This window comes from Stigmatopora argus, chromosome 1 (genome assembly GCF_051989625.1).
Source record: "Stigmatopora argus isolate UIUO_Sarg chromosome 1, RoL_Sarg_1.0, whole genome shotgun sequence".
Classification (NCBI taxonomy): Eukaryota; Metazoa; Chordata; class Actinopteri; order Syngnathiformes; family Syngnathidae; genus Stigmatopora; species Stigmatopora argus.
The window spans coordinates 16,979,008-16,995,794 of NC_135387.1; the positions used below are offsets into that span (position 1 = coordinate 16,979,008).

General features: G+C 38.3%; 1 protein-coding gene across 10 annotated transcripts in view; it reads left to right on the forward strand.

The window, feature by feature from the left end:
* kazna (kazrin, periplakin interacting protein a) overlaps nucleotides 1–14,312 on the forward strand; it is an 83,655-nt gene extending 69,343 nt beyond the window's left edge. For 2 of the 10 annotated variants that reach the window (XM_077604148.1, XM_077604154.1), the window contains exons 8-18: nucleotides 469–552; nucleotides 1,726–1,915; nucleotides 2,905–3,104; nucleotides 3,702–3,825; nucleotides 9,547–9,755; nucleotides 10,003–10,121; nucleotides 10,963–11,194; nucleotides 11,276–11,377; nucleotides 11,795–11,961; nucleotides 12,081–12,219; nucleotides 13,282–14,312. In XM_077604148.1, the coding sequence (XP_077460274.1) occupies nucleotides 469–552; nucleotides 1,726–1,915; nucleotides 2,905–3,104; nucleotides 3,702–3,825; nucleotides 9,547–9,755; nucleotides 10,003–10,121; nucleotides 10,963–11,194; nucleotides 11,276–11,377; nucleotides 11,795–11,961; nucleotides 12,081–12,219; nucleotides 13,282–13,440 (1,725 nt within the window). In that variant the 3' untranslated portion in view covers nucleotides 13,441–14,312. Of the gene's footprint in view, nucleotides 1–468; nucleotides 553–1,725; nucleotides 1,916–2,048; nucleotides 2,385–2,904; nucleotides 3,105–3,701; nucleotides 6,986–9,546; nucleotides 9,756–10,002; nucleotides 10,122–10,962; nucleotides 11,195–11,275; nucleotides 11,378–11,794; nucleotides 11,962–12,080; nucleotides 12,220–13,281 lie in introns of those variants that run through there. The other 8 variants (XM_077604149.1, XM_077604150.1, XM_077604151.1 and 5 more) reach the window with 8 other exon arrangements.
* Nucleotides 14,313–16,787: the final 2,475 nt, after the last annotated feature.

Here is a 16,787-nt window from a genome sequence, read left to right on the forward strand (position 1 = left end):
TGAATTTTAAAAAAGTAGTAAATTAAAATACACAGTACTGTTATTTCCAGTGTATGACATGCTCTCTGGATGGTCTATCATAAGTGAAATATGTTGCAGTGTGTTTTAAATGTGTAGGAGAATTAACGTGTAGTACACTTTATTTAAAATAGTTGCTATTGAATCGATACTACCTGTGGCACTTGTAACAAAATGCTGGAATCCATTCACCTCAAATGCCTCACAATTAACAATCCCACAAAACATCTCATTTATATTTATCCACTATTCATTATTATGCCCCTTCGTTTCATGAATAACAAGGTTGATGAGATTGTAGAATTTGTTTTATCCTTCCTACAAACAAGCACGATACAAAAGACCCCTTTCTATAATCGTACCATGGGTTAATCCAGGTTATTAATACTAAATCCAGTAAATCATTTGAATGTGCAGTATAGTCCTCCCACGTGTTTCCATCCCATTTAGATGAGTAACTGTGTCAATCAAAGAATGGAGTTCCGGGTGTTTGAGCGGCTCGGGGACAGGGACTTCTCCCCGAGGGTCATGGCGGTAAGATGTACCCGTTTTTTCGAGCTTTGACGTTGACCTCCGTTAACCCCTTCTTGATCCTTGGAAATATGCCCTAATTATTGTTGTGGAAATGTATTTGATCAATCCCCAGCTCACCCTAAATCAACCCTGTCATTTAACCAACTCTGATCCCGAGGATTCCCCTTTGTGATTGATATGAATGTGATTTAGCAGAAAAAAGACACTAGTAGTGTGACCACTAATACATGGTTGTGATTCTAATGTTTTGCTCTGCATGTCAGCTCCTTGTGATTAGTGATTGATCGTTGTAATGAAGTATGGCGATTGATTGCAAGGGATTTTGGCTGTGTTGATTTGTAAAGACGAACACATTTAAGGCCTACTTTAAAAACTGAGGTTTACTTAGCAGATCATACCACAGAAAGAGTCTGGGACATTCATCCTACGTAAGAGGAAATGAGTACTACTTTCTCCAGGAAAAGGGGAAAAAAAAGAAAATTACAGTATTCTCTCTCTCGTGCTTCTCTTGAACCTCTCCCAGTGTCCAGTTGGAATATATGTTATTAATAAATAGTGCATACTGAAGTGAAATTATATTTAGTGTCTTCTAGCACCACAAAAATATGTAAATTAGATTTCTTTTTCTTGCCCACATTGAATTGAATTGAATGTTTTTATTTTCATTACACAGGTATGATGAGATTTAAAGCTTTCACCGTGTAGTGCACAAATAACAACAAACTTGCAAATAACTCATTAATAAATAAGAAATGAAGAAATAAGTAGTTCAAGTGAGGTCAGCATAGCGGAGCGGGCTTGTTCCGTCTGAAGTCCAGGATGAGTTCCATGGTTTTGGAGACGTCTCCAAAACCATAGAAGAAGCCCGCTCTGCTGTGCTGACCTCACTTGGACTACTTATCTATTGATTATTTATTTGTTTTGTCTGTTTGTTGTTATTTGTGCACTACGTGGTGAAAGCTTTAAAACTCATTTTACTTGTATAATGACAATAACAGCATTCAATTCATTCATCCATCTCTTGTTAATCGGCGGAAATCTCACTATACTACTTCAAATCATTTCAAATGTGTGTCATCTTTATGCCACGAGAGAACACACCCGCACACGTGTGAGTAACCCTTCATAAAACATGCACCTAAATCTAATTTCTCTGTTTTCCCTACCTCTAAGGCCAAACAGTCACTAGCCACCCTGACCAAGGACGTGCCGAAACGTCATTCCCTGGCAATGCCAACAGAGACCGTTGTCAACGGCAACAACCAGGAGTGGGTGATGCAGGCTGACCTTCCCCTCACTGCTGCCATCAGACAGAGTCAGCAGACCCTCTATGTGCACACGGGCCATCCCACCGACAGACAAGGTAAATGGAGACTGGTTGATCTGCTGCATGCATGTGACTGTGCTGTTGTTATCCATCATGTCATGCCCTTTTTGGATAAAGCAGTAGGGTTAAATATGTACACCTTTCCTCGCGCTTTCCAGATGTCTTTCTATTAGTTTGATGTTCAAATCAAACCAAGTGAGGTGGTCGATCCACTTACGTCGAACATGAAAGGAAGATAGGAAACTTTTTTTTAATTATTTCTTTTTTTGTGCTAGTGACTCTGCTATTGCATTCAACTGATCACACTAGAAAAGGTGTCCTCTTGTTCAGTTTGAATGAAAACCTGCACCCGCTGCAGCCTTGTAAACTTGGTCAAAACCACAGGAACCATTTGACCTCTGTCATTGCCTACCAAGGATACATTACAAAGTGCTGAAAGTAAGTTTTTCTGGCTACCCAAGTCTTATTGGCCACCAAGTTTCACCGATAAATTGTTTAAAAATCAGTGTTTATTTCCTCGATTTATTTTTTTATTTCTTATTTTTATTCACACTTGGTGTGTTCATGGGGTGAAAATTACGAAGTTCACATACCTTTTTAAATGGGTCAACATTTCCAAGTAGTGTATTCTCTCTATTGCATATCATGGCACTGATCTATCCATTTTAGGAGAGAGCAGCAATGATAGTGTCTTGTCTTCACACTTCAAACGTATACACAAGAAAAGAAAACATCTGGGGACTGATATGCGGTACTTCAAACCGTCAATAATGGCACCAAATACTTTATTAATAGTCGACATTCATTTCCTCAACTACCAAAAATAAATCTTCAGTTGAGCAACTCCTACATGAGTAGAAATCATGAAATAGATGTCACTAAGGTGCGTATGTCAGTCTCATTGTTGCTTGGCAACTACACGATGCATGAATGTTTTGGCTTTTGATTTGGTAATATATCTTCATGCGTATGAGTGTAAAGAATCACAATCACTTTTAGCCAGTTTGTTGCATCAAATACCACAGCCCACCTGCAGGCAAACAAAATCAAGCTTTCCCCCCTCCTGCCCTCGATGTCATCCCATCTAGTGGCCTCTGTGCGGGTGAGCCCGTGCCACTCGCGTCAACCCTCCTTCATCTCTGACGCCTCAGCTGTGGAGGGAGACAGGTCATCTACACCTAGTGACATCAACTCCCCACGCCATCGGACTCACTCACTCTGCAATGTAAGAGATGCCCACCATTGTTTTTAGCACAAAAGAACTAGACTCTAGAAAATGTCTGAAAACTGAAAAATAACTGTTCATTTCCATTGCCTCAAAATAGGTATTTACTTTTTATTTATTTTTTTAATTTTATTTTATTTTTTTACATTTTTTAATAGAAACTCAGAACTGTTTTAGTCAGAAGGATTATATCAAAGAACTAAAAATTGAATAAAAAATGCAAGTAAATTAATACTATGGTTTCAATTGCAGTAGTTTATGGTGGTCAAATCTTCATACCTTGTTCTTAAACCAATGATTCCCAACCCAAGTGGATCCTAGTGAAGAATTTTATTTGCACTTGTGTGACATTTCCCTACTTGCATTAGCACTTTATGTACCTTGGATCCATAAAGGAGTATGCTAGTCTGAACACGCAGTAGATCCAAGTGAGTGAAACTGTTGTGCTTTGTGTAAACAGGCTTCTGCTGCATTTGTATGCGCTCGCCTGGCAGCATGACAAATGTCACTTCACGTCTTGTCTTGTCTTGCCATTTATCACAAGCATCTTTTTTTTTCTCCATCTTTCATCGCGCCTTCTTTTTCTTGTCCCTTCAGTCTCTAGAAGATCTGGAGGTGGCCAAGTGTAAGAAGAAGAAAGACAAGATGGGCCTGGGTTCATTGTCGCGAGTCTTTGCCCGAGGAAAGCAGCGCAAGTCTCTGGACCCGGGTCTGTTTGATGGTACTGCAACACCTGATTATTACATAGAGGAGGATGCAGACTGGTAAAGCGCCTTTGTGGAAATTATCAGAGGACGGCATCGTGTTAATGTGTGCGAGACAGAGCGCATGTAGTATATCAGTACGTGGAAGTGGGTGTGACTGAGCACATTGCACCATGTATGTGATATACATTCTTGTAAATAGAGCGCGACAACATGGTGTAGTATAGTAGTTTCAATGCTCTATTTTGATTTTCACTCAACTGCAAACTTGAAGGACTGCTGTACGTGTAAATAACAACATTTGATGTGCACTTTGTGTGTGTGCGTGTGTTGGTGTGTGTGAACATCTCCTTGTCCTGAATGCCTTTTCTTATTTTTGATATGTAATCCTGACTACCGTTTAATCCCCTTCCGCATTTACTGTCCTGCTTGGATACCACCACCACCCCCCCCCCCCCTTCCTCCTTCCACAATTCCATGATAAGAACGGCTTTCCTGAGGGCGACATGCAGACCCCCTTAAATCCATTCCATTCTCTCTACAGTCAGAAAAAATGCGCAGGCGCCTCTTTTAGCAGGATGAATCTTTCACTCAAGGCACTTTGTTCCCTAGCAACACAAGGCCCAGCAGGAATTGTGGGAAATGTGATTTCTATCTGTTCAGATAGAAGCTTTATACGTGCCATACTGTGCCATGCATGCACATAATGTAACTGCTACCCTACAATGCATGCGACACTGACTCCACTGTCAAGTAGGTGAACTAACAACTGGGTGCTGTAAGAGAGGTCAGTTAACTCTCAACACATTATTGACTCCATTTGTCAAATGGTTAGATAATTGTCATGCATAGTAACAAACAAAACACGTGAAAGGATTCTCTTTAAATACACAGAGTGCGAAATATGAAATAATGCTAAGCAGAGGTAAACCTTTTAAAAAAAAATAACAGCCTTGACAAATTCAGACAATATTGCTTTGCTGCAGAAAATTTCTGCAAATACATTTGGGAATAGCCTGAAATCAATATTGCGATATAAAATTAACTGTAGAAAATAAACAACATATTGCTGTGTACATTTTAATACTGTATAGATACCACATAAAAATATATGTTCTTTGGGGACATCGCATTGCCTACGAACACAACAGAGTACTAAATGCTAGTGCCAAAGGTTTATTTTGCAAAATTGCAATTTAACAAATATTGAAAGGCTTTCATTTTAAATTATAAAATAAAACTTTGCTAAAATGCAGAAAACTTTTGGCATTCAGTCCTCGCTATTTTATACTATGCCAAATAGGATAGAATAAAGAATTCTATATTTTAAAAAAAAATCTGTTATGTACATAAGCAATTAAATGAATAATATGGAAAACTGCTTGCAAAATCACAACCAAAATGGATGCAAATGGCAGGTTTAAAAAAAAATGTGAAGCCAGCTTTGTCGAATATGTATTTATTGATGCTACAAAATACTGACCAATGTTGCTTAAGAATCTCATATCACTTTATTTCTCTGGGATTCCACCAGTAAACAACCCTGAATCAACACAAACATAGACTGCCCAATGAATGCAATGAGAAGCATTGGAGACCATCGTTTCCTTATTGCTCTTGCTAGATCACGAGGAATGGGAGTCGGCAATGTCAAGCTTTAGTAAATGTGCAGCAATCCCCAAAAATGTAAAAACATTACAAGTTGCTGTCAACATCAATCTCGTGCTCTGTTCCTCTTTGATAAGCCCCCAAGCCACTCATCTCTTCGAAGGTGGATGGCCAAATGTACAGACATTTCAATACTGTCTGCAGTATAAATACTGCCAAGTGGCCGCAGCATGCATTTGGTCTCACTTAATTTATGATTGTACAATTAAATAAATGGCCTGACCATTCACTCACTCCCAGTGCTTCAAGTTATGGTGGCTGAAACTCTTTTATTGCGATATCCCATTAATTAGTCAAAACTATACAGTTTTGGACCTCAAAAATCAATTGTTTTGTCTTCAATGTCAATTGCTGTGTGAAATCAGCAAAAATAGCTTAACATCTTGACTCCTTTTTTTGAAAATGGCTTTTTTTTAAAACTTTGTAACCACACTGAACATTGCTCGTGCTGCACTTTGCTGAATTGATGCATTGTTGCTGTACCATCCATCAAAACTAGAAAGCTGGCGTATCTGATCTAACCGTTAGAGTGCTGCCTCTGACGAGCAGAACGGCGAGTGCCTTGTGTGAAGTCAGGTACCTATATTACAAGGCTTGCGTATTTAATCTGGTCACATTTTTAATAAATTTAAGCTGAGGCTGAAGCCTAAAAAATGCTAATATTAATACTATATACAATTAGGTCATGTGGGATCAATTGATGTTTTTAAGATAATCTTTTTTTGTAAGTAATGCATCAATCATTATTAGGGCACGTCATTTACAAGAGGGAGTAGGTCACTATTTGTTCAAACAAAAGTCTAGTTATTAAAAAACAGGCACCAGTTAGATGTGCGTGTCAAATCACTACATATGCCCCTTACCGCCTCCTCAAAATTTAAAGCTATTATAATTGTGGTGAAGGCCAAAATTGGATTTGCACAAATAAAAAGGATACTATGGTCAGATTATTTACTTGCTTTTACTGGGTTGATCTGGAGCCTGCACTCCCTCGCCCCCAGGAAATCTTTTCTCCTGATGTTAATCTAACTTCACTTTCCCCTGCAACACTACTGCACGCATTATTGGGTGTGTGCAGCAGTGGCAACATTTAAAAAAAAAAAAAGAAACTTAAACTATAAAAGCAAATATGCAAAGGATTGTATGGGTAAGCGCTCCCAACTGTTTATTTCATGAAACATTTGAGGCATTCATTTTATTCTCTTCAAACTTTCAAAGTAGTCCAAGGTTTTGTTTTGTTTTTCCCGTTTTTAATGCCATTGGTGTTTTTTTTAATTGTTGTAAATGGGCCAACATTATAGAAAATTAATATGATTAAATAATTTTATTTAGAAATAGTTCTAGTCCAACAGAGTATGGACGTTTGTGAATTCCTCAGATGTATACATGTGACATTTTGAAAGCTCTGGTTAAGAAAAAAAAACACAAAATAAGTTGAGGGAAGAGTTCAGATCTAAATAAAATAAGTAAGATTATTTTAAAATAAAAATGAATTATGTTGAAATGTCATGTGGCTGTCCTCTCTGTCCCCGTGTGTTAATATATTAGAGTGTGTTCATTTGTCCTGGCTCTAATCCTTTGTGTGTGCATGTGTAGGAGGATGCTTTCAAATGGCCTCCTTTCCTCTCCGTCTGAAAGTGAGCACATATCTTTGACTTTTTGCTCTACGGATTTTTAATCAAAGGTGACATTGAGAAGGAAAGGACACCATGCTGGAAACATATGACGTACTGTAACTCATTTGTATTAACACATTGGTTCTCGACATGTGTTATCCCACAGGAGTTTCTTAGTGTTGCTTATTTGCTACCCAGATCTAAAGATATTAAATACAATGTTTTTTTAAATGTAAAATTTAAACAAGAGAAGGTATATGGATAATTTGTCTAAATTATATTTTATCATCAACCTTAAAAGCACTATAACTGTCCATGTTCTGTAATTAAACATTGCACTTCAGGTAATTTGATGCTCAAGAAAATGAAAGAAATTATTTTGACAATATTTTAAATTTTCTGGAAAATCAAACTTTAGCTTAAATAATAATACTACAATAATAATCAATTGCAATAACATCAATCTCTTTTTGAGTATTGAAACTAAATTAAAATGAACAATTACTGCCTGGCTCTCTAATGGCTAATTTCGAAACGGCAGGCAACAATTACTCCACAATTATTTAATGTCATCATCCACCCTGAGATATACATTTTGAGAATGTCAAATTGATTGCAATCAAGAGAGTGCAAAAGAGGTATCGAGCAAGTGATAGTCATAAAAGTTAGAAAAATGTTGTCCATTTCGTGATCAATTAGTTTGGGAGAATTTTGCCTACAGAAAATGGTTATTTGTATAAAAAGTCCTGAACATTGTAAAGAAGCTGACACTTTTAAAGCAGCCAACCTAGGCTTGTGTTGGAAAAACTGAGGATTCATTTACATATACATAATTAATTATGCTAAAATAAAGGCAACAAATGACAAATTTTACTTGCAGTATACCTTGGGTCCAACTTGTTCTTTTCAAGGAATTCCCTTAACAAGCACAAGTGTGACTGCTGGTCGTGCTGTCCTCTACTGGCTAACTTGTAAACTCTGCAAATAAGCCCTGATACAAAAATAAAAGGCAATAATTGGGCTCCGAGGGCCGATCAATATGGCCAGTGTAGCCATAGCTACAAAGTTTTAAGACAATCCATTCTCGAGTAATGGGTTAGGTCTTCAGTTAGTGCCATCAAGATGAAGTTCTACTACTTGACAGTTCATCAGCCTGTCAAAATGTTACATGAAGGAGGAGGTCCTACCCCTGAGACCCCAAACAACAGTTAAGAAGCACTGCTCTAATATACTAAAATCTTATCAAAGAATGCAATGTCAATAAGCCCGATTTCACGCAAAGAAGATGGGTCACACATTTTATTGGATCCATTTCCAATATATTGTATGTCGGTAAGCAATTGTAAATCGGTCAAAATTTCAGGTTTCTTCAGTTTTGATGATGCAGGTGCTTCTAATATTTTAGTTTGAATTAACCACAAAAGAATGATTAGGAAACAGCCCTTGGGCATTTTAAGTATATGCATAAGCATCCACCTCTCTGATCCCCACCTTGACTTTTTCTCTCTATCAGGCTACCAAGAAGATAAGAAAAATATTCGTTTAAACCAGTCTTGGACAAAATAGCAACTTTGTTTCTTGACTATGTTCAGGTGGCTATGTCTGCTCAAGTCATCTACCTAATCTATTAAAATTAATACATATATGCACTATGAAAAATAGATATATGGTTAATAACTACCGCTAGAATTTTTAGGACTTAGTCCAGGGTGTTTCCAGATGATAGCAGGGGTTCAATACCTCTGAAACTTGGCTACTACACTTCACTTTTTCCTCATTTGGGGATGTTTTAGAACTTTTTTCCTTAAAAACATACAACATAAGAAAAAAAAGTGGTTTTCATTGGACAAAGTATCTAAGTATTTGAGAATGAAAGATTTTTAAAAAGGAGTATTCCAGTAATGACATTTGTCATATTGGACTCTGACAATAACCAGGCCGCTTATTTAAATCCATGCATAACTGCACTTTTTATAGAAAAGGATGTGCTATTATATACCAGGCAATGTCCATACAGTATATAATGATGGATAGAGCTTCTGATATGTGAAGCAATTAATATTGATTCTTCCCTCCTATCCCATATGGTGAAAATTCAGAAGTCGAATCAATAAACCTGCAAGTATTTTCCTGTCATTTTGAGGAATATTGTGTCGTTTACCTTAGCTTCGCTTTCAAATGGATGACACTGACAGGAACAAGTGCATACGTATTGGTTTAAAAAGAAACGCCCAAAAAATCTTCGTCATTGGAAGCAATTGTGGCTTGACAATTATTAGCTCCACATTGTCCTCTACTGGTGAAACTGTTAGATCTCTCTGTCAATATTAGGAAACGTGATGCTACTCCTCACTTGGACCAAAATGTCACCTTTGCCCTCACTCACACAATGCCAACCACAAAACCCACTTGTCCTCCCCCCGTCTCCTCTCCTCTCATTCACCACCCACCCAGACTCAGACAGCCTGACCAGCCCAACACGCCTCAGCCTCATTTTACCGGATGGCCCTGAGGATCAGCTAGACCGCCTGCAGCAAGTGGAGCTGGCCAGGAGCACCCCCATGTCACAGTGGAGGGCGGGCACCGTGCAGGCCTGGCTTGAGGTCGTCATGGCGATGCCTATGTACATCCGCACCTGCTCGGAGAATGTCAAGAGCGGCAAGGTAAGAATTAAACTGATGTATACTAATACAAATATTTTTTTCATTAAACAAACTGCATACTACTAACTCCTCTCTCTCTTATTTACCTTAAAATGATTGTGACTTATGAATCAAACATAGCAGCATTCACGTAATCCTTGCTTTTGCAATGTATGTTTTTCTCCCATATAGGAGATGATGTATGTATGCAATGGCAAAAAGGCATGCATTCAATCAGTCAGATTTTGTTGATTTGTTTATGTTGAAGGTTTTATTGGCACTAACAGATGAAGACCTGGAGCTTGGTTTGGGCGTGAACAGTTTGATGCATCGTCGTAAACTCCGCCTTGCCATCGAAGACTACCGCGAGGCTGAGGATGGACGAGGGTGAGAAAAGTCTCACAAATTGCAAGTTTGAGGCTAAGGCTACCCCAATTGAGTCTAGTCAAAATCAACAGAAACTGTAATGCTTCAACATCAATTGCAAATGTATCAATAATATTTTTTAACAGATGCCTAGTTTAGCAATATAAAATACATTGTAACCACAAATCCTGGTCTGTTCAAGTGATGCTAATATTTGCCTGACCAGTCACATCTTATAGAAGAGTGGTCCCCAACCACCGGTCCGTGGACCGGTAACGGTCCGTGAGCCACCTAGTGCCGGTCCGTCACAGTAAAAAATATTAATGTTTTCAATCTCGCCCTCCAACTTGTATTGAGAACAGTTGTTATAGCAATAAGAAATCTTTGCTATTATGCTTGGGCCTTTTTTTGCCATCATGGGTGTCTTTCGTGCACCGACCCCACCCCAACACAATTTTGTCTTAAATTGTCACCCTCCCCATTAGCCAGTCCGCGAGAAAATAGAAAGAGCTTTACCGGTCCGCGGTTAGAAAAAGTTTGGGGACCGGTGTTATAGACAAACGATGTAAGGATGTGGTTTTTGGAGAAGAAAAAAATGTGTTTATGTCAAATTATTTTAAAATCTGTCTGGCTGTTCCCCTTAATCTGAAGAATTTGAGTGATTTGTTTATCAATACATTAAATATATTAAGGCTAAAACCAATTTAAAATCAAATGCGCCTATTCCCATTCAAAAATCATATGAATTCTCAGTGTCCATTTCCATACTATACACTCAGTAACCGAGTTAAAAAGTTAGCTGGGGGATTTGCCTGCAGCCACTTCTATCTAACACGCATCACAAACCCTAAACCCTGCACAGGTTGTCCAAGGCTGCAGACATGGACCACCACTGGGTGGCTAAGGCCTGGCTCAGTGATGTGGGCTTGCCTCAGTACTCGCAGGCATTCCACACCCACCTAGTTGATGGACGTGTGCTCCACTCGGTGACACGCCGTGACCTTGAACGCCACCTCAACGTCACCAAAAAGTTCCACTTGGTCAGCTTGCTACTGGGCATTGAGCTGCTGCACTTGCTTAATTTTGACAAAGACGTAAGTGACAGCACAACGTGAGACTTTTACAACTAGAAATATCTTGCTTGGGTGAAAAGTGCTCATTGAAATGCTTGGTAGGCATTGCAGGCCCGCCGGATACAGTGTGAGCACCAGAACGTAGATCCTTTGGTTTGGACCTCTCACCGTGTCATCAAATGGCTTAAAGATATTGACCTTAAGGTAGGAAGAGAGAGAGTAAAATTATGCTTAATCAAACATCATTATGACGTAGAGTACTTGTATTCAAAACCAATGAAGTGATCCTAATGTACAGTGCAGAATTTAGGAACGTTTTATCTACTACAATTAAACCTACATGTAAATTCCACATGGTAATGTGCACCTGTCACACCAGTCAAATTTAGGAACAAAACAATACATATAGAGCAAAATGTCTTCTACCAAAGAGCCATTCAAAGTGTGTTGTGGAAAGAAAATGCTGGGTTTTGCGACTTAGATTCAGCAACCCACAGTGCACTTATATGTGAAAATAGATAAATCAGAGGCCAGTATCGTCAAATAGAAGCAGAATAACCCGAAAGCAGAATAAATCAAACATTGATTGCAAGTACTAAACCTCTCTGTCCATCTGTGTAGGAATTCGCAGAGGGAGTCGCTAGCAGCGGAATCCACGGAGCTGTTATGGTACTGGAACCCAGTTTTTCCAGTGACACCTTGGCCACAATAATGGGAATTCCCAGCTCCAAGCACATGGTTCGTAGACACCTTGAAGAGGAGTTGTCAAATTTGATTGGCCTGGCCAGGTAATTTGGATTTTTGCCTCCAATATACTTTCATTCTCTCGCACCAATGACTTCTGTGGGAATATTGTTCTAGTAGAGTTAACTAAGCAATGTTGAATTAAACCTATTATTATTAATAGGACAGATGCTAAGCAAGACTTTGAACATTGCATTTTGGGAACACCCCCAACTCCCCGTCGCCAAAACTCCCCAACCAGGTCGCCCTCTGCCAGTCGGCACACAGATGATGAGGGCTCTCTAAGGAGAAGGGCTGTCAAGGTGGGGAATAGTATTGAACTAATCTTGTCTTTAACAACAAAAACAGTAAATATTCTTTTCAATATTTATTAATATTTCTGTTTGTATTGATAATTGTTGCTTTGCAAGTGATGAGTGAGTGTTTATTTGGGGAACAAGATGACCAGACAGTGAAGAGGTTACGCTGTTATTATCCTGAATATAGCTTTTCATTTTTGGTTCATTATTTTATTATTCCAATGCATTTTGGCATTGAAACTATTGCCAGAAGGCAAAGTTAGCCGGTGTATCAGTTTCATTTTCACAGAACTGCTTAACAACTTTGATCATTGAAACAGATTCAGAATTCTTATTGTTTAAGTAAAACTGTCTTCAGTATACCAATATAAATATTCATTATTTATTTATTTATATTTGCCAATCTAAAATATGGCTACCCGGACATTACATCGACGGACAGTTCGTTGCGGACATTTCATCCCCGGACGGTTCGTCGAATGGACGCTTCGTCGAATGGACGCTTCGTCGAATGGACGCTTCGTCGCTGGACATTTCGTCGACGGACAATTTTCGTTTTATTTATTGCCTTTTATTTTAATGTCAAAGTTCCTTTAAAAAATCTGAAGTAAAAACTCTCCCATGATTATAATTTTGAGAGAGAGAGATTACCTCGTTGATAATAATTATTTATGCAACAAAACAATCGTTCGCGAGGTTGAGGTTAGGTTAACCCTAACCCTAACCTTAACCACTATCCCCTAAACACTAACCTTAACCACTATCCCCTAACCCTAATTCTAACCACTAACCTTACGATTTGTCCATCGACGAAATGTCTGGCGACGAAACGCCGGCGACTAAATGTCCGGCGACGAAACGCGGCGACAAAATGTCCGGTCGATGAACTGTCCGGCGACGAAGTGTCTGTCGACGAAATGTCCGGTCACGAAAATATGGCTTGGCTACGCAAAGTTTCGAAAACAAATTCTTGATTTACAGCTGCTAAATAGTATACTCTATACTACTATCTTTTTAAACATATTTCTGCATATGGCACTCTTTTATTTTTATTTTTTGTTGCAGCCGCCAACGGGTTTCAGCCCAAAGGCACGCAATGGGCGGGATTTGATCTACCACAACAACTTTGGCTCCCTGCCCCGTGAGGCCAGGGAGCAAACGCCTCCCAGGACACAAGGGAGCCCCGTCCGAGCTTATGTCAACATTGGGGTCACCAATGTGTGAGGGTGTCAAAGTATGACACGGCTACTCTGACTGAGCCTGTCATGCAATATGTAGCATCATTGATCTCACTCAAAAACTACAGCGTTGTCATTATTTTTGTAATTGCTCTTTAGTCTGGACTAATTTGTACATTTGTATTAAAATAGGGTACTTGATGATTTAAAAAAAAATCACTGTAAGATGATCCTCATCAGCCTGCTTTAGAGCGTTGCTGTTTGTAACTTCAATGTAGCAAATCTTAATGAACAAATATGTTTTTGAGGATAATGTATTTCCACTGTGATCTTTCATTACACAAACAACCAATCGCGGGTCACACACAAAGTTGTTGACAAATGTTTCCATGTGAATTTAAAATGGATACCAGCTCTTTTTGACAGGTAACTGTATTTTTTGTCTTCATTATGAAGGAAAAGATAGCTGTTACATGTACTGTGGTATTGGAAGTCGAGCATAGGCGCAGGTGGTCAACTTGACACTAAATTTGAATGATGCAGCTTCCTAAATAGGGGGTCACAAAGGGGCATTAGAATAAAAGGACGAAAGGATATTAAAGATAACCGACTTGGCATCCGCAACTGCACGTTTGTATTATCTTCTCTATTCTTTTATCAGGTGATTGGCTGAGGTCATTATTTCAGCAAACAGAATAGGTTTCTTCTTTCTTTCTTCTTCGTAAAATCAGGCTGCACCTCAATTGACCATTTTCACAATGCTGTCTTATTATGCTCTTATTTACTTTCATTACCCAACTGTGAACTCTTTCCAAACTTTGTGTTAACACTGTACAGTTTGAAAAGAAAAAAAGAAAACTATACTGGAGTAAAATGATGACCGTGGAGGAGGAAAATAAATGGACTGTGACATTGAAATGTAGTATGTCTCCATCAATATAACTTGCATTTCGCAATGGCAGCTGTGTTCATACACACCAGATGCATTGCATTTCCTTATATATTTTAGTATTGCATCAGAGCTGGGATTTTTTTTTTTTTGCCCCTGTGCCTTTCAAAGAGAATTTACAGAAGCGGCACACACAACTTTATGCATTCACACAAAAAATTCTGCTGGGCATTGAGAAATAATCAAATTAATAACAACGCCAGGGCATAGAATGCATTTAAAAAAAATAATAAAATAGGTACGAACAATACGTTGTCGAATCACCGTCGCTCAATATCACACGCTGTGGTAAGTACTGCAATTTTTTAAAAGTTTTATTTCAAACTTTGGATTTTTATTACAAAAAAAAACATGAAATTGACTCTCCAAAATCCACCTCATGCACATAATTTTAAATTTGTTATATATTTTATTTAATTTCTTTGCAAGATGTTTGAATGGTTGGCACCATGTGCAAATAACATTAATCAGGAAGAGAATGTGCTCTCCATAATTTCTATTGTGATACCCTGGAATTACAGGAAAACAGACATATTATACCGGCCAGCATGCACAACAATATATAACATCACAAGGAAAATTTGGATAAAAGCTACCCCACCGTACACAGATTCTCATATAGTGTCCTCGTGATGATGAGTTCTAGTGCATGGTTGTGTGTATTTTGGGACTAGTTGTAAGTTAATTTCACTTTTCTGTTACTTTGAAAGAAAAAGAGGATACTTTTTATGGATTTTCTTATTTTAGATTCTGCGCCATGCAATTTTCTTGTCCTGAGACCAAATCTTAAAGAGAGAAAGAAAGGAATGCTTATGCCTAACCCGCAACAAAATTGAATCTCAAATAAAATATTTTAGAACTGATTTAGATGTCTTTTTATATACACATATAATTGCTTGTGGGAACATTCAATCATGAGTTAGCTATTAATGAATATGTGGCAGAATACTGGAGAAGTGGAAACTTATTCTTCTAGAATTGTGCACATATGCCATAGACATGTTAGTTTCTAAACAGTTAATAGTTGTTTTATATGATGAAATATTGGTATATAAAAACTGTTTGGAAACAATAAATATAGGGAGTCATTTACCATATCCTGGGGAATTCTATTTACACAATCTGGGCGGTATTCTGATGAGTCACTACCAAATTGAATCGGATTTGCTAGTTAATGCAATTCAGCCTTTGCATGTTGCAACAACAGTCACCAATCATCTTGTGACTTTCACATAGTGACGCAAACTGAACAGAGATATTTGACACTTGACTGGCTGGCGGGGTGACAACTGGTCTGGAAAGCTTCCACAGGCTGAGAGTTGTTATTGTCAACTATTGTTGATTTCAGAATCGATTTTTGAATTGTATTATATATTGTAATACATTTAAATACTAATATTTATAACAAAAAAAACATTTTTTATTTCATTTGGAGTTATTTGGGTCTCTGGATCTGAGCTGTTCCACTATTCACAAAAGTGTTTAATGAAAAGCAACACATTAATGAATATTTTAGTATAACAAGAACATAGCAGAACTCTGAATGTATATAGAGCATCAGAATCCCTCATTACACATGTACATCCCTTTTGGATGGCTTAATGATGAACATTAAAATAGACATTATGGTCTCTGTTCATGATTTAATGATTTGCTTCAAGGAAAGTGTCAAATGCAATCAAAGCTGTTCCCTTTGCTTTCCTGTCTGTTACTGCATGTGACCTCAAACAGAGAAGGAACATAACAGTGTTAAGAAGAGGAAAACCCCCAACCTGAACAATGTATTCTAGTAGCCTAGGTACAGGCTGCTTTTGTCATTATTGTCCAAACTCTCCTTTCCTCATGTCTTGGAGAGCAAAAGAACTGAAATGGGACCCCTTTGTTTGTGCAAGGCTCCGACGTCTAAACAAGTAGGGTTTGCTGAAAAAAAAGAAGGATCAGATTGTAAGTTTAGTTCTTGTGGTTGGTTGATTACTAAACAGCAAACATTCATTACTTCCTCAATTGAGGAGGTTGTGTTTTCAGTCCATCAGTGACAGTCATTTTGCCTCCTATGTCACCAGCGCGTGTCCCAACATATTTGCTTGCTTTTAGCGTGTAGGCTCTTTTGGTGTGTAAATTCTCCTGGACTCTACTTACATTAAACTGTTTGTGTATGCATATGTGTTTGCATAAGCACAAATGTTTGAACATTAACCTCACATGAGGTTTGCTGCTTCAGCAAAATTATTATGTATATTCATTGAAACCAACATTCTGTATGTATATTTTAAAACTTTAATAATCAGTAATGTTCATTCATTCATTGGTGCACAAACCTAGATTTGAAGTCAGGACCCCAGAGCTGTGTGGAGTTTGCATGTTCTCCCTAGGCCTGCGTGGGTTTCCTCCGGGTACTCCGGTTTCCTCCGACATTCCAAAGACATGCATGGTAGGCTGATTGG